The 27,017-nt window shown below is 35.7% G+C and overlaps 1 protein-coding gene across 1 annotated transcript in view; it reads right to left on the bottom strand.

Moving 5' to 3' along the window:
- Positions 1-27,017, bottom strand: part of fng (Fringe glycosyltransferase) — a 166,548-nt gene that overhangs the window by 114,111 nt on the left and 25,420 nt on the right. The window contains exons 3-4 of the mRNA XM_081751440.1: positions 14,385-14,427; positions 10,513-10,572 (exon numbers count right to left, since the gene is read on the bottom strand). Coding sequence (XP_081607566.1) covers positions 10,513-10,572; positions 14,385-14,427 — 103 coding nt within the window. The remainder of the gene's footprint in view (positions 1-10,512; positions 10,573-14,384; positions 14,428-27,017) is intronic.

Here is a 27,017-nt window from a genome sequence, read left to right as displayed (position 1 = left end):
GTGATGACGAGAAATGAAATAAATGGTGGAATGAAGAAAGTAGGAAGAATCCCGAGGAATCCCACTCACACGGTGTTTGTCCACCAAAAGTTCTCTTGGCACGAGCTGGAATCGAACCAAGGACGCATGCACCCGAGGTGAACGCTCTACCACTGACCCGATAAATTGGTATGTCATGCAGCCCCCCTAAGGTGTTGCGAAATTATAGAATTTAATAATCATAAAGAATTTAGTAACAATTAGTTAAAATCGAGACATACTGTACCAAAAGTTTCACTAGCAATAATGCTCAGTGCTATATAGTCATTATAAACATTAATAGGTTTCAATATTATAATATATATTATTATTTATATTTAAAAAATACCAAACAAGTGTGTCGCGTCAGTGCAAAGCTACAAATCACACAGTTCAAATATGTACTCAATTTTAATTATGTAATTATAATAAGAAACCGTACTATGTACATAACTATCCATTGATGTTAAGATACACAATGGTACTTCTATTAGAATAAAACGGGCTAGACCACTTACGTTTACCACCGACTGTAACGACACCTTGTGGCGTAGCTGTAAATCTTTAGCTTCACCACCGTTGTCGATAGCGACATTCCCTGAGCTTCACCGCTTAGTATATACAGTAGGCCTCATAATATTCATTATTAGTTCTCATAATCTGTGTTTGCAGACTTTTTAAAAGCTAACTGCTTAAGCAGTACCACTTCAGACAAAGTACCTCGTTCTTTCTTTATTGACACATACAAACATCCCATTGCCAAACTAATTATATAGAACGCCATCCCATGTCAACTTGGATCTTTCTTATTTTTTTTCTTTCTCTTTTCTTTACTAAGACATGTTACTAATGAACTGTAATTAACTGAAGCATTTTTTTTTTTTTTTTAACTGAGGGAGATATTGTGAGTTTTTAGTGGCTCTTTAGTATTTGGAGAAAGAATGCTGTCAGTTCTTATCCAGCTTTGAGTTCACTGTCGTTATATTACTATACTGTCTTGTTAACACTTAAAAAAAATCTAGACAAAGATGGATACATATTAATCCAAATCTCTTTGGATATTCTTTAAATTTAATTTAAAGGAAATTAGGTATAACTAATAAAACTATTTAGTTCCTTCTACTTTAACTAAAATATAAACAATTCAGATTATAATTTTGTAGTTTGTTACTGGTCATTCCATTTATAGTAAAAGCCAATGATTTTTATATATATTCAAAACACGAGTGGGCAATTGCGAACAATAGTATTCATAAGTCTTCAGCAGGTCCTATTTTTACCAAGAAGAAAAGTTTGGTTTACCAAAAACTTTTTAATACATTTACTCTCTCTTTATCCATGTGCCCCTTCGTACGGGAGACAGGCCGGTAGCCAGCCCAAAAATGTAGGAGGGGCCCGGCTGAAGTTAGGGGGGGGCGATCTAACCTATTATAGTTCAACACCATATTATAGTTCATTTGCAAGTCTACCATGAAAATTTTAGGGGGGCGACCCCCCTAGACTAGGGTGACCAAATCGTCAACTAGAAAAAACGGGACATCTTTTATTTTTGGATAGGTTGCCCCCTAAATATATTTTTTAGCCTCTCCGTTCTCACTCTTTTTGTATCTCTCATAAAAAGAGGCAACTTTACACTTTTTCGTTCTAAAACCTATTGAAAAAGTTGTAGAATCAGTTAAATAACAAGTAATTATCAGCAGCTAACAAGAAATGAAAATATAAAATAATGACATATTTGAAAACATTATTAAAAATATATGAAACATTTTTTTCAATTATTAAGATAAAAAAAAAACATGAGGTATGTTCATGACAATAATGTATTGCAAAACGAATTCATTTCATGAACTACATTCATGAGAATACCTAGCTGTCTTTAAAACTTTCTTTCTTTTTTTTTTTCTAACAAGTTAACAAAGTTATAGAAGTCAAACAATCCATTTTGAAATTGTATAGCACTTGAAGAATTGCAGAAAGGGTCTCCGCTACCATCCTGTTTCTTTCGTCTGTCCATTGAATGTTCATGAGCGAAAATATTCTTTGAGTATTACCATTATAAGCAGGGATCGCAAACATATATTGGTCTATCTTTAAAGATTCAGAGTGGTGCTCAGACCTAGTATGGGGTTTAAAAAGAACAAACCTACTTCTTGTGGCAGGTGGAGAGATTTTTTTTTTTTTAATTTTCCTTTCTCCGCTCCTTTATCTCTTATTATTAATTAAATCCTTCAACGAAGCCACGTGATAGAAAAGGAAACAATCATTTATTTCAATACTTTTCTCTTTGAAGTAAGCAACACTATTTTCAACCTGCCCCCAACTGAGCATGCTCAACAGCATCCATTTGAATATTGAAAAAGTAGGGAACTTTCCTTAGATATTCAATGGAAGTTTCATAAAACTCGTTAACTTCATTTTTGAAGTTGATTTTGTGTTGTTGCGTATTTTCATTCCTTTTGAGAAAGGATTTTACATTAAATGATAAAAACTGTTCCTCTTTTCTTTTAGACATAGCTTTAAGCATGCTTTCCATTATTGACATTCATAACATTTGTTTTTGCACTTCCTTTCAATTTTCTTAATTCCGTGCGGGAGATACTAAGCTCGTTATAGATAAACTGTATTTATGCTTCACTTAAAGGATTATTGTCTAGTCAAATCACGAAAACACTGTACTGTACTGATGACAGCGCCTCAATTTTCCACGGCCCAAAATAGAGAGAAAATCAACTGAGTTGAGTTGATATTGAGTTTAACATCCCTTTCAGCAGCGAGGCTATATGAGACGGGACCGACTGACTAACGTGGAATCCGAACATGAGCTCCCGCCGGGAAACGAATCCGGGTCTCCCACGCCAAAGGTGCGCACGCTAACAGTTTAACCACGAGAGCTCGAGAGCACAAACAGGTTACATTTGTTCTTCATAAGGCTTTCAGTCTTTTGCACTGTCATCTGCGAAGTGGAAGTCTTGGAGTGAGAAGACCTGGGAGGGGAAACAGTGCAGCCAACACATCCACCATCGCAAACGTCGTAGTGATGTTGCTCAGTAATTAGATATGTTCCAATATAATCACATAGCTTAGAAAATAATATAGATTAGGAAATTTTAGCGATTGGAAAGTGTCCAATGTAAATACGGGACATTGTGGCGTCCCGGGAGATTTTTTCGAGACACCGGGAATGCGAGTGAAAAAACGGGACAATCCCGTTTTTACGGGACGGTTGGTCATCCTACCCTAGACCCACCTGGATACGGGCCTGACGGGAGACGCAAAATCTCAAGAACCACAGTACTTCATGGATTTCCATCACTTTTGGCCAGGACTTAGAAGACAAAACTACGGTATCGATTCCTCATGTATTCCTATGTGGGAGTAATTATGAGCATTATCCTTGCTTCATAGATCAATCGCAGTACTGTTGAGATTAGCGGATTAGCATATTGTGCACAAAGCAAAATTCTAATCTGTCCGTGGAATATGACGGTAAAATGATAGTAAATGTCTTGACAAATTTAAAGACTCAAAAAAAAAAAAATCTATTTGAAATATTCTTTCATGTTAAAGTATGCAATATTACATTTAAGTCTTGGCTTGGTAAAATTGAGCATGTTAACCCTTTTGGGATTTTGGGATTTCAGTCAAGCAGCTACTACATCATTACTACAGTATTTACTCTAGGATTTTGGTTCGTACGTCATTCTTTTCAGACTAAAGCAACCTTCCAAACAGTACCATTCGCATGTCCGTATCATAAACCTGAAGAGAGAAATTCGAGGAAATTAGTATTTAAAAAAAAAAAAAACTGTTTCAACAGTTTAGACCCCTCTGAACCGGCTGTGTTAACGTACGGATCTCAAAATTACTTAATTATATATATATATATATATATATATATATATATATATATATATATATATATATATATATATATATATATATATATATATATATATATATCTTCTTGGATCCCATAAAACATTTTAGACAGCATTTGCGAGAGAACAAAATAAGCCTTTTGCGTTGTACTCTTGAAGGTTAATCAGATGACGTCATGACCCCCACCAATTTGATGGGCTCTTTCTCAAAACACGCGCTGTGACACTGCTATTTGTTTTATTTTCCTAATAGCTTTTTAAAAATATTATTCGCTTGTATTTTGATGTACTGTCGTATTGTATACTGCAATAGCAAGACTTTCTGCCACGCATGTGATGAACTTTACATCTTTTTGCCTGCAACTGACTAATGAATCACAAGTTGTCTCTACAAATTTTGATCAGCTCCGGAACGACGTCCTTTCGTCAAGCTAGTAATGTTTAGTTAGTGTTAAAAGTCTTGAGTTCTGTAGGTATACTAACTAGGTGTGTATTATTTGTGTGTAAAACTATCGATTAAGCTACGGATACTTCGTTATATACTTTTTTCTGGGAAAAAAGAAATGAAAAACCAGTATGGGATAAAAGAAATGACGATCCTTAAGGCTACTACTTCGCGGTCAGAGGACGTGACTCTAGCTACGAAAAGGAAATAGAAAAGCATCACGAAATAACTATCCTTCTGAGCACATCACTCCTTTAAAATAATAAAGAGTTAAAATTAAAAAAAAGCTTCATTCAGTACTCAGTACTTTCGTGAGAAAAAAAAAAATGAAAACATCTCTCCTTCCGATGAGATCAACAGCGTTATTATAACGTTTTGTTCTGATCTTCAGTTCGTATACATTTTTGTCATTGTCATACACTCACTGTTGTAGTTAATACTCTCCTATATAGAAATAAAGATGACATTTCTTTGCAAAATTCTCTTGTACAATAACAGAACTTATTACGTAGTTCTTTGCTAGGAATGAAAGAGACTCTTCGATGAAACGTTAAAAGAAATCGAGATACATACAATATATATATATTTCGCATGGCATTTATTTTGACTCTCAATTTTTCGATTTTCACAAATCAATTATACCTTGTATTTCCCACTAACAGAAACGCCGTTCTTTGCACAAGGAGAACAGGTTTATGAAAAATATTTTTATCTCCTTCTCCCTTTGGATATGCATTTTAATGAAAGTTTTGGCAAAAATTTTCAAACACCCTACTACTCTAGAATACGCCCTTTAATCAAAGCGACATGATAAATTCCTAGCTTGAGGTTCGTACTAGCTACCGGTATGTTCTAAATGCCAATTCAAACGAATCTCCAGTTTTCCCAATTCCAAAAGCTCATCTCAGTCATTTTGAAAATTTAATTTTATACCCATTCTTATCCCACATATTAATGAGCAGGGTTTGAAAAAACCCGGGTTTTTCTGAAAAAGCCCAACCCACCTGGACCCATATGGGTTTTTTCGGGTATTTTCGGGTTTTATTGTTTTTTTCGGGTTTAATTGGGTTTTATCAAAATATTTCAATGTCTTTGGGGTAAAAGTGTTAAAATGTGATTTATAATTCAAGATTATCATTGTCACAACTTGCAACAATTTTCTAATCACTGCTGTTTTGAAAAAATGGCCGCCATTTTGAAATTTTATGTTGGATCATCGCCAAAATACATACAACCTAATTTACAGTACCTCGTTCTTCTATTCTAAAAATTTCGACTTAAAAGACCGAAAATTGCGCTTTGTAGCCTGCATACCCGCTATTTTGAAAAAAATAAATTGTCACCATTTTGAAATTTTACGTTGGTATGCCGCCAAAATCTATACAGGAAACTTAGTGTGTCTCGTGCTTGTACTCTGAAAATTTACACTTAAAAGACCGGAAGTGATTCCCTGTAGTATGTGTGGTACAAGCAGACGAACGAACAAATGCAGATTGAACCATCACAGAAGCCTTAGTGACGTTTGCCAAATATGAACACCAACTATATTAATTTAACAGCGTAAAATAAATGTTTTTTATTGTTGAAGTTCACTTTCGATACCTTGTGCGTTCAATTACGGGAATTTCCCGAGCACTTGTTTCAAGAGGGATCTTTCCAGAAAATTAATTTAAGACTATTAAGAAAGATATAATTCATATTTTATAAAATAAACTAGCTTTTGGCTAGCTGGGGGCTCTGCCCCAGGTCCCCGTATCCAGAGGTGGTCTAGGGGGCCGCCCCCCCTAAATTTTTACTGGCCCCCTCTAAAATTTTCACGGTAGGCTTGAAAATGAACTATAATATGGGATGAACTAAAATTTTTGGATCGGGCCTCCCCTAACTTCCACCGGGTCCCCTCTACATTTTCGGGCTGGCTACGGGCCTGCCCCGAGTTTGCTCGGCCTACGGCCTTACATTTCTTATCTATTGCCCTTTGCATCAACAGTGAATTTCGTGAACTTGCTCTTCATATTTCCTGAATCTGCCCACCCGGGAGCATCGCCCCCCAAACACTGTCTTCGCTCGGCCTACGGCCTCGCATCTCTTGAACCCACAATTCTATCATTTCTTTTCCTATTTCAACTATTTAAAAAATAAGATTTTGTATCCCAAGAAAAAGCCCATTTAAATAACAAGGGAATTTGAGTTGAGTTTGGGTTTAACGTCCCGTTCAGCAGCGAGGCTATATCAGACGTGGACCCACTGATTAATGTGGAATCCGAACCACATGAGCCCCCGCCGGGAATCGAACCCGGGTCTCCCACGCCAAAGGTGCATACGCTAACCGCTTAGCCACGGAGGAGCTCAACAAGGGAATTTCTTCATCACCCTTTAGACCCCTAAAAATATTTAAAATATTCACTTTGGGCTATTTTCCTGTCGGTTAGTCCTGGAATGCTATAATCATGCCAAATTTAATCATTCTAATCATGCTGGAAGGGCCTAAACATTTTGGGATGTAGAAGACGCCTCATATAAATAACATGGAAAAGATTTTTCAGTTCCCCATAAAACCACTCTACGGTTGGGATTTTTTATTTCTGATGTTTCAGTTAGGTAACGCTTACGAAAACATACAAGCATACCGAATTTCAAGTTTTTATTCCAATTTTAAGTACCTAAAACATGATATTATAGGTCCAAAAAAGGTCCATTTAAATAACATGGGGAAATTTTTCATCCCCTCTTTAGACCCCCTAAAAATTAAAAATATTCACTTTGGGCAATTTTTCTGTCGGTTAGTCCCGGAAAGCTACCATCATGCCAAATTTAATCATTGTAGCCCTACAGGAAGGGCTCAATAATTTGTCAGCTCATGTAGTTTTATATATAGTTAGGATGTTTCAGAATGTCTTAAATGAAATTAAATATCTTCCAGCATAAAATAAATAGTTTTATTGTTGAAGTATTCAGTTCCGATGCTTTGTGCGTTCAATTGGGGGAATTTCCCGAGAACTTCTTTCGGGACGTGTTTTTTTTTCCTCCTCCCTCTAAAATACAACTCCCTTTACTGTACATCGAAACTTCCACTAGTACGAAAGTTCGAATTCAGCACTTGAAATAGTAAGCGGTACGTAGTTCGGAACTCTGAGCATCGAGTTTTTTAAATTTGACGAATTTTTACGCTTTTGTTGGTGTTGATTCTACAGAATGCTTATTTGAAGAGTACCTACAAATAACTGCACTAAACTGTTGTTGGAAAACTAAATTTTACTGAAGAATACTTGTGTTACCATCAAAGGTAAGAAATAATACTAATAGTTTTACTAATGCACTACATTTTACTGGCAGTACCGGCATCTATGCCTTTAAACGCGTCAAACGTATGAGGGACAACGTCCGAGTTGGCGAGCACACTATTCACGGAAAGTATTTTCTAAAGTATAAACTTGCATTTTTTTCCCTTCAAATAGGCTATAAGCATAATCGATACATTAATTTGTTACTTAATTATCTCAAGCTAAGGTAAGTTTTTTTTTTTTCCATTCAGTGCATTCAGAACTTTATAAAGGTCTTGTGTTGAATGTTATTGTATACCTTAACGTAAAAGCATTCAATTCGCCCACGGAAAGACCAAAATCTGATAAAAATCACTTTCAATATGATTACCTTGGTTGTATCAATAATATATTAACAAAAAGCTCAAAAACCCAGGTGGGTTTTAAGGTGGGTTTTATCAGGTGGGTCCAACCCGAAAAAACCCGGTGGTTTTTTTCGGGCTGGGCCCACTTGGGCAAACCCTGTTAATGAGGCTAAACTAGGGCCTACGGGGCATCCGCACCCACCCACCCACACACAAACTCACATGAGAGAGAGAGAGAGAGAGAGAGAGAGAGAGAAAGAGAGAAGTTACCCTCTTGACAGGCGCCATGGCTACCCAATATAGATCCTCAACGACAAATAAGTGTTATACAATGAGTATAGTTGCTGTACAACTATACAATTTCTGTACAATAAATTTCACATGTATAGACAAACATAGAACCACCGTTTAGTGCAATATCTATGATGCTCGCTGATGTGGTTACAGATTCAAAACCTGCTAGAATCAAGCTTCCTCTTGGATATAGGGTAAAACCAAGTTCGATCTCCGGTGGAAGTTTATATGGTTTGGATTCCATGTTAAGCTACAGGTCCATGTTATATACAGCCTCAGTGTTGAAAGGGGCATTAAATTCCAAAAACAACCAACCTACACCTATTTGCTACAATCAAGGTTTCGGTTGGAAATATGAGTAAGGATTAGAACTCCACTAAAATAATAGGCGACTTTCATGACCTCACTACTTATATGAATGTGTAAATCACAACATATCTGTTAGCTTCAGAAGTAGATTGCAGCTTATAAATTACAATTTTTTCATAAGTATTAAACAGAAATTTAATGAATACTGAATTATAATTTTCCAACTTGGCAAGCCCTCCATGCTGATCTAGAGGCTAGAACGCGTGATTTTTGTATGTGCGGTCCCGTGTTTGATTTTCAGAAGGAAGAGCATTGAGTGCTTTGTGGTGATCTGGATTCCACTTTAAGCTCCAAAGCCACCCTTGTATAGCTTCCGTGCTGAAAAAGGGACGCTAATTTTAAACAAAGCAACTTTTTCTACAAAGTATGGACCGAAGAAACTTGAAAAAATTCATGTTAGAGTTTGACTACAATATATATATATACCCCTCCCCCAAGTTGCGGAACTGAATTTAGATTTAAACGGCATCGAAAGTGTCACTGTTCATCTCAGCGACCCCGAAAACTATCGATTCGACGCTAATATCGGTCATTTTCGATCATTTTAAAATATCTCCCCCTCCCCTAAGTTTCACCGTTAAAGTGAAATTATATAAACCATCTCAGGCCGCAAAATTATGTATGTTGAAAATTTGACCGAGACCGGGTGGTTCAAGAGTTATTAAGTTACAAACGCAGTCACTTTCATTTTTATTAAACACTTTATAGCTAGTATATATATATATATATATATATATATATATATATATATATATATATATATATATATATATATATATATATATATATATATCCCAATCCCCTAAGTTGTACCGTCAAAGTGAAATGCTAAAATCAATTACAGGCTCGAACCCCATCTATGTTGAAAATTTGATGGAGTTCAGTCGGGTGGTTCACGAGGTACAAAGTCACGAACATAAACAATTTCATTTTTATATATAGACTAGCAGCGTTCACCCCGCTTCGCTGGGGTCACCCCGGAACGCAATAAACTTTGTTACTTAGATAATTTTTACTTTTTCGCTTTCAAGTGATATGATAAAAACCATAGTAGATTGCAGTAAATGTTAACATTATATCGCCTGTCATTTATGTTAACCCGCCGAGTGACACGGTCATGCGGGTTGCATATAAATACGTTTATTTTTACCTATGATGAACTAACAAAGGATTTGTACGTTATGGACACTTGAATGGTCAATTATCTCAAGACACTGGTAATTGAAAATTAAAGTGATATGATAAAAACCATCTAGGGTCCAAATCCTAATAACCCCCCAAAAATGAAAGAAATTGGTTCAGCCGTATTAGCGTGATGAGGGAACAAAGGATTTGTGCGTTCTCTTTTATATATAAGATAGATAAGAAATAGAAAATAAGAAAAGTGAACCTCTTCCTCTACTACCTAGGAAGCTTCTTAGCCCCATATATTCCATTTTACATATGTATGGTAGTGAGAGACTAAGAGCCGTTAAAAGCATCAATGAATGCAAACATATTCTGAATTGTAGGTCTAATATCGTTTAGAATATCTGCAAACATGTTTCTTGGTATTATTACATTCCATCTTCTAATAAATAATAAGAGAGTTATCAGCGTGAAGTGAATTGGAGAACTGCGACTGCGATGTCAAATAGTTATCGAGTCTCACTTCTAACTGCATAGCAGTAGAAAGCATATATGCCGCTAAGTAAAAATTCTAAAATAGTTGTTCTTAAAAAAATAAATAAACAAAAACAAAAAAGTATTCAAATAAGTAGTGTAAAAGTGATATATTTAAAGAATTGTATGTGGTCAGTCACTTATGATCATTTTACGACTCCGATAAGAGTCTTTGTGTACTATACTATGTAAACGATTTCATATATATATTGTTCACTTACCGTTTGCCACTTTCCAAAAATGTATCCAATTCTACGGACATTTTACAGCAGAGCGCTTTCCTGCAAAATATCATGCATAGAAATAACAATTTTTGAAAAAGATAATTAACAGCATAAAATTAATATACAATTCATACATTCAAATCTACAAGGTCTACATGAAACAAAGACGTCTTGTGTTTATGTGCAGGAGTGATCTAGAAACTACAGATAAGCATGAAGAAATGTATACTTAATTTTATATATTTTATACAATTTCAATTTTTAATTAGCAAGCTTATCATACTAGACAATTGTCTATCCTAATTATAAAAAAATATACTAGATGAATGAGAAACGTCTTAGTTTGTGAGTCACGCTAAAGAAATTGGTTGCAGGCAATGTGTTAAACTTATTGTGAGGATTTATTTACAATTTAAAGACCGTACTATTTTAATTTAATTATTTATGTTGCATTATCTCGAGTTACATCTCGAAACAATGTTAGGCCTATAATATGAAGAATGACTGAAAAGAAACCGGATTGAAAGCGCGCGACCGTTCCTAGGCATAGTAGAGACCTTCTCAATTCCCAAATCAGTTGCCCTTGCCCACGTAGCGTCTGCTTAAGAGGTTAATATTTGATTATAGTGTTGTTTTTCCTTATTTTTTCTTAATTATTTTCGTTTGCCCCCTGCGAAATCGTTATGGCAGATTAAAAGGAACAAAGAATGTTTGAAATTTTGCTTCCTAGTCAAAAAATCGGCAACGGGAGCTTACCAGATACTTCAACAGGCTATCAAGAAGAATGCTAGGGTCTATGAGTTTCACAAAAGTTTTCGAGTGGTTTCGGCGCTTTAAACTTGACAAGATAAGTGTTGAAGATTGTGTTTGCTTTGAGTGCCCATCATCATCTCGCGACAAATCATCGAAAAAATCCACCAAACTCGGATTTATCACAAACCAACCAAACTTCTTCACGTGGTGTACACTGTATACAGTGCTAATTGTTTTTGTTCAAGTATGTTTAAAGAGGAACATAATAAAGAACAAATGAATGAAACACATTTTTGATTAGAAAAAAAAAGTGAAATGTAGGCAGCCTATGCTTCTTCACATAGCAATCAAGTTGTTTGGAAGTAGGGCCTATACACTATATGGACATTCTACTAACACAGAAATGACGAAATAAACTGGCTTACCTATACGTCTTCTGTCCATTTTGTAAAATAATAATAATAATAATAATAATAATAATAATAATAATAATAATAATAATAATAATAATAATAATAATAATAATAATATAATAATAATAATAATAATAATAATAATAATAATAATATAATAATAATAATAATAATAATAATAATAATAATAATAATAATAATAATAATAATAATAATAATAATAATAATAATAATAATAATAATAATAATAATAATAATAATAATAGTATGATATCTCTTTCAACTTTTCAGAAATGCTCTTCCTTTGCTATTATACATATTTGTAGATGGTACAGCTGATCTAACGGGTTTTGGGAGTTCTACATCATTCTTCTTTCTTTTCTCGCTTTTTTCTATAGTTCACTAAATCTTTTCACACTCCTCTCGTTCATAACTCTTGAGCTGAAACAATGGTTTGGCTTGACATTTGGAATCCTGACGATGTTACATCGTGAGAATAGGTTCAGTAAATCGTTCAACAGCGCAATAAGTATTCTTGCAATCTACTGTAGATGATGTTATTTCCAGGCAGGCAGAGAATACAAAATTAGGAAACCCTGGCTAACAATAACGTACCTCTCGACTTCAGAAATCATTAAAAATCGTAGTTCAAATACAGTAAAACGTGTTTAATGGCGCTTACAGAGCGGAAAACTTATATTTTACGTAACCACTTTACGGTTCTAGGATTTTTGTTCCAGTAGCACTTTAACCTGTATTAAGTTACAGATTCGGATCTAGTTATAGATCGGTACAGAAATACACCTGGGGCTTATTTTATATTAATCTTATAAACTTCACGTCCCTCCTTGTTCTCGGATCATAGGTATAGTTAGTACATATGATGCCAATTTTGATTTAAAATGGTAATGCATTGAATTACCTATAAACTCTTTTAGCCTACACGGTACTCTCTTTGATCAGCTTACGAACTCACAAGGAAAGGACATGAACCTGTCAACGAAACTTCCCTATCAAACCTAGTCCATTTGATAAACAAACAAAGATATGTTCATGCACAAAAAGTTAGGTGGCATGGACAACGGAGTAAGTCCCTGGGGTCCATTGACCCTGTTCGTATAAAAGAAATCGTAAACTCGCAATGAAATAGCTATTGTATCAACACTGTTCACTGGAAAGTCATGGTTTATAGTTCATTCTCTTCAGCATGAAACAAGCTAGCCAGAGGTGCTATGTATTGGGGCTGATAACATACTTGAACATGGAAAATTGGGAGAATGTCGGGAAAATTTCCTCCCATCAATTTTGGACCCCTCTGGAATGGCCCTGGGTAAAAGCATACAAAGGTATCTCTAAACATACTATAGGGGTTAGGAAATAAATGTACCAAGTTTTGTATTAATGGACGGAATAGATATACGGTAAGGGAAAAGCTTGTATACCAATACACGATTTCCCCTCGTACCTATTCTGTCTAGCAATACAAAACTTAGTACACACGGATTTCTTATCAAATGGACTAGGTCTGATTAGGAAGTCCTTTCCTTGCCAGTTTGGAAAGTACGTACTTCATGGAGCAATACAAAAGTAACAAAGAACAAACAAGCTACGGGAAAATTTTACTGAATCGTCACTGCTTAATTCAAACCTCTCTAAGAGTAAAGTGTATTCTTGTTTTAATCTAAGGTCATACCTCTACTGCACATTGTCGTACGTTTGATTTCATACCAAGTAAATTTTCAAGACAAGGGAACAAAGCCGGGACTAGATATATGTAGTGGTCGAAGTGAGACGGTATGCGGTGGTATGTCATACCGCCTCTGGTTTTCCAATGATTAAAATATACCGTCGCTGGAAAGTAGATGCAGTAATTGACGAATAGCTTTGCACGCAAAAAGATTTTATTTCTTACGTAGAATAATTTCTAAGGTGACAATACCGACATTTTTGTTATCTTTTTCCTACCTTTGTTTATAAAATGAGGTGTTCTAAACGAAGTTCACTTAGTTTATATTTTGATGTGCCATATTGAATTGTTTCTTTCTTATGTATATGTGTGTGGCTTCTTGCCTAAATGCATATAAATGCCGTGTTTTGAGCATGGACAGGTTTAGGAGTTGTCTGCTGTGGGAGTGGACCTTCCCGGTGTTTAGAATACTCCACAGTCGAGTGTGGGACCGGGAATTTTCCCGCAAGAAGTTATTAATATCCTCATTCGGTTTTTGAGCATTTTCGTGTTAATTCTCTATAATACAACGTAAGGGGATATTTTGTTTCAGAAAGTTGGAGGGAATCAAAGTCTCTACATGCCTCCCGCGTTACTACAGAGAAACTCTCCAATGGTTTTCAGTCATTATGTAAATAGAAATACAATCTTTTAGGCAACATACCCTCACTGCATTTCAACATTTAGGTAGTCGGTATGTCAAGTCAAAATCGTAATAAAACATACCGGCTCTGTTTTTTTCCACTTCGAACACTGGATATATAGCAAATATTCGCGTAGTCTACACATGGTCATGAATGATTGTTTTAATCGAAAGATACAAAAAGTCAAGTACCTAGCTTGGAAAACGCATTTACAGTATTTGTTTTTATTAAGCAGTAATATTAAAAATATATATGAACTAAGGTCCTCGAAAAAGTTTTTAAAAGTAAAAATAAACTCATTCAAAAAGTATTGTTTTTAGAATTAAAACTTACCTGTTGTGCGAGGACGAGCAGTTTGTATTAATCATGTGGCCATCTGAAAAATAAAGAAGAAAACGTTAATTCAAAGTTTATTAGTTACGTAATACGCAATAAAAACTATCAATCATTACTGGTGACAAACGACACACTTTCTAGCGCCATAAACATTCGTTTTGCTCGATTTCCTCGAAAATTACACATGATAATTTACTCTGAAACATGTTACCCTACAAAGGGGCTAGGAAAGTGTTGTAATACGACGTGAGCGATCATCACAAACAGTTGCAAGTTAGAACATATTTAACCCTTTGGGGATTTTGTGGTACAATTTGTACCATACACGTTTTTCATGGTACATTGCGTTATAACTCTCCTATCTGAGCTTTTTCGTCCGGTTTTTTTTTTTTTTTTTTTTTTTTTTGTTCAAGTCCAGAGGCATTGTAAAAGACATTACATATGGTTTCACACCTTCCTGCGTCCAGACATAGGAGGTGACGACGTCATAAGTCTAAAATATATTTTTTCATTTATTAAGCCTATGTTCAATATTTTTTGGCGCGCTTATTTTTGCAAGTAGAAGATTGAAATTTTACACAAACATTCAGTCCACCGAGTAGTATTTACCAGATTTTTTTTTCAGATTTGTGAGTTAAAACGGATATTTTTACCCCCAAAATCCCTTTCTTCGGGATTTTCCCGCCTTATATACACGATGGAGACACGTGAGTCATACCGTCTGAAAGCCAGTTTTATTCTGAAGAGAATGATGTGCGAAACATGACCCTAGGGTAATTAGGGATGTGTCAGGGAATTTTTATCAAAATATACTTGTGTATAGGGGAATATGGGGCAATGTCGTTATATAGATTTTATGGCGAGCTTATTTTTGCACCTAGAAGATTGAAATTGTGCACAAACATTCAGTCCACCGAGTAGTATTTAACAGATTTTTTCCGGATTTATGCGTTAAAACAGGGGGGATCCAGAGGGGCTAAAAGTTGAAAAAGGGATATTTAGACCAAAAAATCCCTTTTTTCGGGAATTTCCCGCCTTAGATACATGATGGAGACATGTGAATGGTACCGCCTGAAAGGCAGTTCTATTCTGAAGAGAATGATGGACGAAACATGACCCTAGGGTAATTAGGGATGTCTCAGGAATTTTTTTCCCTGAGATCATAGTGTTTTGTGGTAATTTGGGGCATTGTGGGAATTCTTCATAAAATTTCTTCCGCCCTTACTGTTCCAGATAGAAACTTGAAATTTGGCACACACATTCAGTATACCAAGTACTATTTATCAGATTTTTTTAGGTGGCTACGTTCACACAGGGCCGCTCCAGGGGGGGGGGGCAAAGTGCGAGAAAAATATTTATCTCCGAAATTTTCCCTTTGACATAATTTTTCCCGCTTCTGGTATATGGTATGAGCATGCAAGTAGTACCATTTGAAAGCCAGCTCTATTCTGAAGAGAATGAGGTGAACCATGATTGTAGGATAAATAGTGACGATGCAGTAGCTGCTTGACTGAAAGTCTAAAAAATAGCCCAAAAAGCCTAAATCTGGAAAGGGTTAAACAGGCTCAAAACGCACTGTAACCGCTCTAGTCACATTCCCATTGTCAGTTGCAGATTAGCTGTGCTAGTGAAAAAAAAAAAAGTAGTGGTGTCGTCATGGTCAAAAATTGAACATCGAACAATTTTGCACGTGGGTTAAGTGTTGATCAGTGTTTAAACGAAATACACCGTAGCTTCTGTACTTCGAAAGGATTGCTATTGCACAACAATATTTAAGTAGTACCAAGAGTATCAAAAAGGAAATTTGGACTTGGAGGATGTTCCAGTATTAGGTTGACTGTCTTCGTCTGCGACTGAAAGAAACATTGCCGCAGTACAATAAATACTTGAGACTGGCAGATGTGAACTTACCACCAAATAGAGATATGCACCAGCAAATCATACCCTTTCCGAGATCATCTTCAAGTTAGGAAACATTGTATCCTTTGGGTGTCGTATAACTTCACCGCTGATCAGATGATACGTCATGTTTCACGGTGCCGTGAAATGCTAAAAAAGTTTGAAAATGGAAAATAAAAGGTATTCTGACACGTGACAAAATCTGCATTTACTTTGACGACATCTCGACCAAGATTCGGATCAAAGTGTGTGTTCGAAGATAAGGATACAGGCTGTTCGAAAATCCCGAACAGTGAAGAGAATGGTGGCGACTTTTGTTTTTGGAGCAACTTGTGTTGGAAACTCAGAAGACACTCATAGGGGAGTTGTATAGCAAGGAATGCCTACCCAAAGTTATCGAAGCTCTCAAGAAGCTGCGCCCACTCAAGGATATACAGATGGTTTGCTCACCATGATAACACTCGAGCGCATGGCTTCAAAGGTTGCTTCGAGTATTTGGCCAGCACTGGAATATAACTGTTAGAGCACCATCCCTACAATCCTGACCTCACTCTATACTTCATGCTTTTGCACCAGGTAAAGAACAGACTGAAAGGAGGGCATTCTAGGAGCGATGATGACGTCCTAAGGTCTTGATACGATGTATGTGTCCAAATCTCAAACGAAACATGGCAGAGCTTGTTTGAAGACGGGATTTAAAGAATGGAGTAGTATGTCATGTGTGATACAAACTATTCTGAAACATTGAAAAAAAAGTCATACTGTAACACTTTCCTAGCCCCCTTTGTATTTGTCTTATATTTGAAAATATTACAGTTAGACACCATACGCAGATGAAATTATTGGAGATTATCAGTGAGAATTTAGTCGAAATCGATCAACTATCGGCCAAATATTTACCATTCGCCAAATGCTCGAAAACAAGTGGGAATACAATACTCTGGTACATCAACTATTTATTGATTTTAGAAAGGCTTACGACTCGGTTAGGAGAGAAACATTATACAACGTTCTTACACAACTTGGAATACCGAGAAAGCTAGTTAGATTAATTAAGGCATGTTTAAATGAATCCCAAAGCAAAGTCAGGGTAGGAAAATGTTCGTCCACGAGCTTTCACGTCGAAAAAGGCCTGAAAGAAGGAGATGCGTTGTCACCATTATTATTCAACTTTGTCCTGGAATACGCTATAAGGAAAAGATAACAACCAGGGTCTAGAGTTGAACGGTATTCACCAGGTTATGGCATATGCTGCTGATGTAAATGTAATAGGGGATGACAGGAGAACAATAGCAAGCAATGCAGAGATCTTATTAAACGCTTGCAGGTACATGGGTTTAGAAGTAAATGCAGAGAAAACTAAATACATGGAAGTGGGTCGGGACAGTAATACAGCAAATTATGGATGCGTTAAAATATTAAATAATTCTTTTGATAAAGTGGATACTTTTAAATATCTAGGATCAATATTGACAGACGAAAATCATATTCACGAAGAAATTAAATGTCGACTAAAAGCAGGAAATCCATGTTATTATTCAGTTCAAAATCTCTTGTTGTCGCGAATTCTGTCGAGGAATTTGAAGCTTAAAATATATAAAACGATAATCATGCCTGTTCTGTATGGTTTCGAAACATGGTCGCTTACTCTGAAAGAAGAACATAGACTGAAAGGATTTGAGAACAAGATCCTGAGACGAATATTCGGACCCAAGAGGAACGGGAATGGGGAATGGCGAACTTCATAACGAGGAACTACATAATTTATAGGGTTTACCAAACATTGTTAGGGTCATCAAGTCTAGGAGGCTTAGGTGGGCAGGTCATGTAGCTAGGATGGAAGAAAGTAGAAACGCTTTCAAAGTCTTGACTGGAAGACCAATCGGAAAACGACCATTAGGAAGACCTAGGCGCAGATGGGAGTGAACGCGGCATTGAACCTCCGGGTTCCATAAGTCATAGAGTTAGTTAGTTAGTTAATCACAGTTAGACAGAAATCAAAGTTTAAAAGTTTATCATAATCTTAGGCTATACTTCATTAATCGCCTTCAGGATACTTCAGGATAAGTTTTCATCTTAATACGTGGCTTGGCTATCATACAGCATCAATATTTAATTCTACAAACACACACACACACACACAAATCTGCAAAATACGCGATAAGAACACGCTGATCGGTCATGTCAAATCGTAAGTCATCTACTTGAATTAGTCTATGTTTGGTTTAGGCCAAGCACTTGACTGAGGTCTCTCGTGGCTGTATGGTTAATATACTACAGTAGAATTTGGCATATATTACTTCTTTGATGCTGAGAGGGACGCTAAATCCCAATCCTATCTACCGAATATTTAATTGTAAAAATGAGAGCAAAAATAGGTTGTTTTTTTTTTTTGTTTACTAGTACACTCAAATAAACCAAACTTTTATAGAAATCTCTACTGCAAATTAAATACAGCCTTTTTTACACCATCACCTTCAAGATAATGACCTTGGACAGCGACACGCTTCTACCAGCGTTGATGCTACTTGTCAAAAAAAAAAAAAAAAAAAAGTCTTTGAATTCCTTTTTTGGATACCTCTTTCACAACGACCGTCTCGTACAGCTCCAGCTGAAGTGAACCACCGAACCTTGAGCAATGTTTTGTCTTCGAGAAGAAGCTACAAGCAGGTCTCGTCTCACTCCTTAATGATATATAGCAATTATTTCTAATCTTGCTAATCTGAGTAAGAACTGGATGCCTTTAGTGAAAATATGACTACTTGGAAATGACTTTCGACAATCATGAACTTGGGTCCGTGACATTTCTTGCTTCCCATACTTTTGGCATAGAAGAGCACATGGCTCAGTAAATGTTCTTAACTATTTTAACCTAAAATGGGACGTTCACTCACTGCTCTTATACATTTTACCACCCTGACAGATTGCCGTAACAACACCGTAATCTCTTGACTAGCGTTATGTACTAGATAACTGCAGTATGTAAAAGTTTGCAGTATGCAAATTAGATTATTGATATTGAGGGGAGAGGGATAAATTAAGTCCAACAGGACACAGAAATCTGGAGGCTCAGTAATTCAAAATGACACAACGACACTCTTTCCCTCTTTCCACACAAATATTATTTGACAAGTCTTAAACAAGAAATTTATTAAATCAATGAACTTAGCAACAATTAGGCTGAGATACCGGCACTCGCCTTTCCAAATGTATGTATTTGGGTGTCGAACTGGAAATATTTTACTTTGTATACATCTGTGAAATGTAAGATCTATGCATGTCTTCGATCCAAATTTACCTTCATAGTGACAAACTGAAGTGTATGAGGATATGATTGCTAAAGGACAACTGAAGTCACAATAAAATAGTGAAACTAAGCGATTGATGAAAACAGGGAGAGGGAGTATGTGTATTTTGTAGTAGTTGTGAGCAGTGGCGGCGATTGGACGTTAAAAGTGGTGGTGGGGGGGCAAGGAATCATCTGAATATTTGTATATTAATCTTAGTTTATCTGATTGTTTCTAACTCTGTGTTTGACGAAAGGTTGTATAACTAATAGGATACTATCTTCTTCGGTTAAAATACTGTATATCGTATTTCATATTTTATTAAATAAATTGACAAGAGCAACGGAAGTAGATACTAGCCCTTTGTACTCTTAAACAACGAAGGTATAAGAAGAGATCTGATTCCTTGCTCATGAACATCTTAAAATTATGTCTGGAAAATTGTGTGATCAGATTATTTAATAAAAAAGATTACAAAACAAGTAAATAGAAAGGATAATATTAATTATAGTAATGAATAATGAGGCTTGTTTTGCAAAAGTTATGTTCAAACTGGAGATTAATGAACAACTTAATTTATAATTCTACACATGACATTAAATATATGTTATTACTCTTACAAGGTATATTCGCGAAGTGTCCCCTCAAGATTCGTATAAAATTGATTCAAATACAAAGTTCTCCTCGCCACAATGTGTATTGTACTAACTTTAGCGGCCCATATTGGTAATTTGCGTATTTATGAGCCTTCATATATCCGGAATTCAATCATACTCTAGTATAACGCTCGGACACAAAATTGCTTTTAGTTTCTTTAGATGTAACTGGACATGAATGTGGGCATATGCAAAACAAATTTGAGCAAGTACTGCTTTTCTGACACATGTTACCAACCTGAGCTGCCATCTTGGATTCAATTTTCGGTTTTTCAAAAGGGAATAGGTCCAAGTGATACATCAAGTTCATGTACAATTTCTCGGAAAATCACTAATGTAGTGAGTTTTACCGTAGCTATTGCGTGTTAAATGTCAGGTACTTCATGAATATTGAATCAAATAGAAACTTATGTAGGGCCTGCTGTGTATGTGTAATGTTTTACGTGATTTATCGTTGACGAAATATTCTCTGAACGTACATAATACAGACACACATACGTCAATACGGAAATGGTCTTCACCTAAATATGGTCGTATCTGAATTTACATTAAGCATTTTGACCGTTATACAATACTTCTTTGTTATAGTATATCATGGAAGTAATACAATCACTCACAGAAATGTAATAAGATTATGACACCAATGTTGTAAGGAGTTTGTTTATATCTACAGTATTTTTTCCAGTTAGAAATTATTTTGATTTGTCAACATCAAAAATATGCGTGTAACTTATATTACTCTGCAATGTCTATTCGCGAAATGCCTGGAAGGATTTAACATGCAATACCTTGCAAACGGTACAAGCTACAGTAAAATCCTCTACATCAGTGAGTTTCCGAGAAAATTGTAGATGAATTTGATGTCTCACTTGCACCTATTCCCTTTTGAAAAACCGAAAGTTGAATCCAAGATGGCAGCTCGGGTTGGTAGCATGTGTCAGAGAAGCAGTACTTGATCAAATTTTGTTTTGCACATGCCCATATTTATGTCCAGTTACATACTAGCGTTATACTAGTATATGATTGAATTCTGGATATATGAAGGTACATAAATACCAGTATGGGCCGCCCGTCCATGTCTGAGCGTTATGCTAGTATATGATTGAATTTTGAATATATGAAGGTACATAAATACCAGTATGGGCCGCCCGTCTATGTTTGAGCGTTATACTAGTATATGATTGAATTCTGGATATATGAAGGTACATAAATACCAGTATGGGCCGCCCGTCCATGTCTGAGCGTTATACTAGTATATGATTGAATTCTGGATATATGAAGATACATAAATACCAGTATGGGCCTCTAAAATTAGTACAATACACGTTGTGACGAGGAGAACTTTGCATTTGAATCAATTTTACACGAATCCCGAGGGTACACTTCGCGAATGTACCTTGTTAGAAAATGAAATACAATAGATAATACAAGCATATGCTACGAAATTTAAAGAAATACGCAATTGCAATATTAATTGCTTTGAATGGCAATTAAAACGCAATTCCTGTACCTTGCTTAACTCCACGAGAAGACAACCAATATGTACTCACGCAACGGGAAATATTTTATGGCACAATTTTTTATGAACCAGTAATACATAAAAAAACATTACATTTTTAAATGAAACTATATACATTAATGGGTTACTTCAAAAAAGTGTGGGGGCAACTGCCCCCCTAATCGCCGCCCATGGTTGTGAGTATAAAATTAGCCGAAACTGAATAGTACAGCTAGCAGTTCTTTGATTTCGGAATACAGCTAATAGACTAAAATTACAACACAAAGGACAGTTTGACATTATACATCAACTTTTTTTTTTAATAAATAAACATGGTTTGGGGAGGGGGAACAAGGACATCCAGAAGGGATGCTTTAGTTAGTTTCTTTGAGGAGCTGAAAATGTGATTTGAGGGGGAAATCCCTCATCTTGCCAGTAATTCACACCCTGATTGTCTTCTATACTCATCATACCACATTAAATAATCCCCGTACTCAGTCTCAGGGCAATCGTTGTAAATAGAGGTTGGATAAAAGATAGTGGCAACACTGTTCTCACGTCATAGAGCTGTGTCTTAGCACTACTCGAACTCAGTAGCTGCTAGAAGAGTGATAAAGGAATGTTGAGAGATGAAGTGTGTCGAATGATAACGAATGTTTGTTATTCAGCCGAAAGTAATAATGCCGTAAAGTAGAGGAAGAAAGTGGAAGCGCCTGACAATATGCTTCGGAAAAATGAACAACATGCGTGGATCAAGATTGAAGTTGTATGTAGACACAGTCCACAACAACGTTTTCAGGAACTCCGTGACACCTTTTCACCTAAACCACTTCACGGGAAGTACTACGGCTCAAGACAACCCATATCTGTATCATATAGCGGTCTTTGCCGGACTTCGACAAAGATTAACGCGCTGACGGTGTACGACGACGCCTTCCACATGTGTGGCAGAGGGTGATAAAGAGACGGGAGGCGATTACATTGAAAAAAAAAAAAAAAATGTAACAGGAATTCTTTTGTGCGTAAAGCCAGGTACGATACGAATTGTAACAATGTTGCCATTACTTTTTATCCAACTCTTGTGCAACGTAATAGCGACCAAAATACATATGATTCTCGACTGTTCTGGCAAACAAACAAGGTTAAGAGGCAATTTGGAGACATGGAAACGAATTTTAATTATGTAATTTTACTGATTTCATCAAGTCTGATCTAACATTCTTTACTTTTTCAAAAAGAATTTGCATTAGATATATAAGTGTAATGTAGGCCTATTATACTTAAATCAAATTTGATTATTAAACATTAAGAAAACAGAAATATAATTTCCTGTTATAAATCAATAGGATAAAATCAAAGATGGCGCAGGTATTCAAAACCGTTAAGGAAACAGAACGTTATCATCTTTACCTACTAGAACGTTTTTCATTATTATTATTATTATCATTTGTAAAACTAGTAATCACGGTCAAATGGAACATGTAGCATTTTTCCGTAACGTCTCCTGTCAAGTGCACGATAATTATTCAAACAGGTCGAGCAGCTATATTAATTGCAGTTATGTTTTTGCGAGGACCCTGAACTCTTTCGTGAGTTCGCTGAACATAATAAACAGAAAAATCGAAGTGGTCATCCCATCTCCTAAGGGTTTATTCACAGTTTTTTTTCCTTGCATTTTGTTTTTCAATTTCCGGGAGACCTTATTGTACCCTAAAGGTCCTTGAAAAAGGGAAGACACTAACTATAGCGTGTACAAAGGACCTAAATAATGACGCCAAGTTCAACAAAAGACGAATCCGATTAAGAACCAGGCTTATTTTTTGTTTGTTTTCTTCTTTTCTTTCTTTCATCCTAATTTAGTGTGTACTTTCTCCTGATACAACACCTACTGCACGACGTGTATATATCACGCTATAAGAGCTGAACCAACATGGCACTATTCGTGTGAGCTACTATTGAAGAACCGGTAGTGCAAGTGTACTTTATCATACAACGCGTTGCATGACTCAACTTATCTGCATCTGAACATGAAAAAGAATATTCATTCAATTGCACACACAGTAATAAGAAGGACAAAGAAACAGGAGATTACATTAAATATACTATACAATGCGTAGAGCATTGTAAAAGTTAATGCTTCTAATTGCTAAATGCCCCGTGGCACTTCAAAGAAGATTATAGGTTAATACGTATCTCCAAAGGAAGAAACAGATACAAAATACTAGAGACTTTTCAGAGTATCGAAAGCTTGAAACGAAAAATGTTAAACAGAAATTTGAGAAAATACAACATATGCATTAATACAAGTATAGCATGTGCAGAATTTACCGTATATTGCGAAGCCGCCAGGAGCTTGTGATGAGGCCTATCTAATTTTGTATCGTTTCATCATTATCCTACATTACCAAGTTCAACATAGAAGACAGGTGCTCATTAGCGTTGCCCACAAAATCAGAATTTTCGAGACGAGATATCAGGCGAAATTGAGTTCTTCCAATAGAAGCAGATACACTTTTCTGAGACGAGACATCATTTCCGCAACATCTTCTCGAGACGAGACAGCCTCAACTTTTTTTGTTTTGTAGACAACCCTAGTGCTTATCTGATTTCTCACGTTTCCCTCTATCCCCAAAGACTCTTGTCCAGTCTGTCCGTAAAGTTGCGCAACCAAAAGTTCGATTGTGCATATCTTTTGAATAAGACCTGAGACTTGAAACAAATATAAACATGTTCTATTGTAGATATTTTCGAGATCATGACCAGTGTTGGAATTTGTAACGTTTTTGTGAATTAATGAAAGAAAGTAATAAAAGTGTAAAATAAAAAAATGTACAAAATGAAGAAAACCAATATTCAGTTGCAGGAAACTGATTTCTTATAAGTGAATCCCTGTGTATGTGCAATATGCATCAACATTTATACATTGGTGCGAAAATGTGACAAAGTTTTAATGCAGTGTTGTCATGCAAAAAGGCTATTTAATACAAGTCCGTAAAATGGGTGTTTTTTTGACAGAAACGCGGCCCCTGCCAACAGTGATGTCGTAAAATTGCTGCAACAAATGTGTTTTAGATTAATTAACGATAAGCAATGCAAATTTGCACATAACTGATAACCTGAGTTCGTATGCAAAAATTTGCTATAAAAAATTACCCACCTGGCAACCGGCATAAAAGCTCAGGTTATCAATTACGCGCAAATGCTCATTGCTTATCATTAATTAATCCAAAAAAAAAATAAAATTAAAACAGTTGTTGCAGTAATTTTACGACAACAGTATTCACATGGGGCGCGTTTCTGTCTAAAAACACCAATTTTAAGGACTTGCATTAAATAGCCTCTTTGCATGAGAACATTGCATCAACTTTGTCACATTTTCGCACCAATGAATAAATATTGATGCATACTGCATACACACAGGAATTCACCCACAGGAAATCAGTTTTTTGCAATTGAATATTGATTTTATTCAATTTGCACATTTTTTAAAAACACTTTTAGTACTTCCTTTCGTTACTACACAAAAACGTTATAAATTACATCACTGGTCATGATATTCAAAATATCTACGTAGAATACGCTTATATTTGTTTTTAAGTCTCAGGTCTTCATCGTTCTTGGTTCAAAAGATATACGCAATCAAACTTTGGATCGCGCAATTTTACGGACACGAGTTTTGATGAATTGGTTGATGCTAAGAGAGTGTTTATTGATGAATTCCACGAAATTAATTAGCGTTATAGTCAGAGCAAACCGCATCAGAAATTAATACTTAATGAACACTAGTCCAAACTATCACTTGTAATCACTAGAAAATATTCCTGAATGTGGAGGGAAAACGATTGTGACTAAGGAAACGGCCGATGCATCAGCAAAATCAAAACTTTAATTTTTATCTTCTCATGTTTCACTCTATCCATATGGCAACATTGCACAGTGGCTGTTGTGTCTATTTCTTTAAATTTTATGTTTCCCATACATAAATAAATACTCAAACTGTCAAATATTATACACGTATAAAAAGTACAGTAGAGTTAAATAAAGCCATTTTCAAGAAATCTCGCCTTAGTGCTTGAATTAATTGAAGCGTTTGGAGGATAAAGGTGTTATGTAACAAATTGAATATGACGGGAAAATTTACTTTTACAACTTTGTCCGTTAACATACCGCCTTCATCGTTTCTAAATATCTGCACCCAGACGACGACTCACTAAATAACGTATTACGTAGCATGATTAACATATAACACGTGCATGAACCACCAGAATGCAACGTTTCAAAAAATGTAGTATAACACCTTTATCCTCCAAACGCTTCAATTCCCTCTCCATGTCGATTAACACAAGATTAACTAGAACTTATCGTGACTAAATCCTTTCAGAAATCACTTATTCTATCTCCTCTCTTATTTTTGTAATTAATAGAAACTGCATCGTTCCAACTACCATTGCATTATTTTAATCTTTAATTTAATCCCTATTCTTTGTACAACATACTTCCCACTTGCGACAGTCCTATTAGCGACAGGAACTTTTAACTGTCCTATGTGCGACCGACTCGATCTGTTAACTGCCCTATGAGTCACCGATTCGTTCATACTAAGATAATGGAAGAAGATAAGGTTCTCTCTTCTTTAACTTGTTTCATGCTAATGTGATTTAGAACCTAACAAAATGTACTATGAAAAATTTCGCTCTACCTGAATTTAATACGTGAAAATGCTCTCATTACATTAACAGTCTTTTATACGTTTTTCCTAATATTATATTTTGAATTAATTTCTATGAATACATCAAGGGGAAAACTAAGTAAATATTTAGAGTAGTTCCCCCTTTGTCTATGATTCTAATATAATTTTAAAAAATCATGTTAAAATGATACGGAGCATAAGTTTAGATTGAATATGTTTATGGCATAAGAAAGAAATCAGAAAGAGGTAGGGGCGCCCGAAGAAAATTTTCTAGGGAGGGGTATTTTCATGGTTGCTGTATCACGTCTGGTATATCTGGTATTTAATATACGTGGTTTGTTATATTACGTATACATTTTTGTGAGCCAGGGGGCGACCCCTGCCTTCCCACCGGGCGCCCATGGAAAAAAGTTGTTCACCATTTGAGGATATCAAAGAAATCTAAAAAACACGGTGTATTCGAAGAAATTATTACACAAGTTACAAATCTCTCGCAGGACTTAACAGTTCGTCTAGTTATAAGGGATTATTTCAGATTACTACACAACAAGCTTTTATGTATAAGTCAAAACAAGGGAGGAAAGCAAATTAAGCAATTAG

The sequence above is a fragment of the Thermobia domestica genome, chromosome 3 (assembly GCF_964235325.1).
Source record: "Thermobia domestica chromosome 3, izTheDome1.hap1.1, whole genome shotgun sequence".
NCBI classification, from domain to species: Eukaryota; Metazoa; Arthropoda; class Insecta; order Zygentoma; family Lepismatidae; genus Thermobia; species Thermobia domestica.
This window is presented reverse-complemented; position numbering and strand designations above follow the sequence as displayed.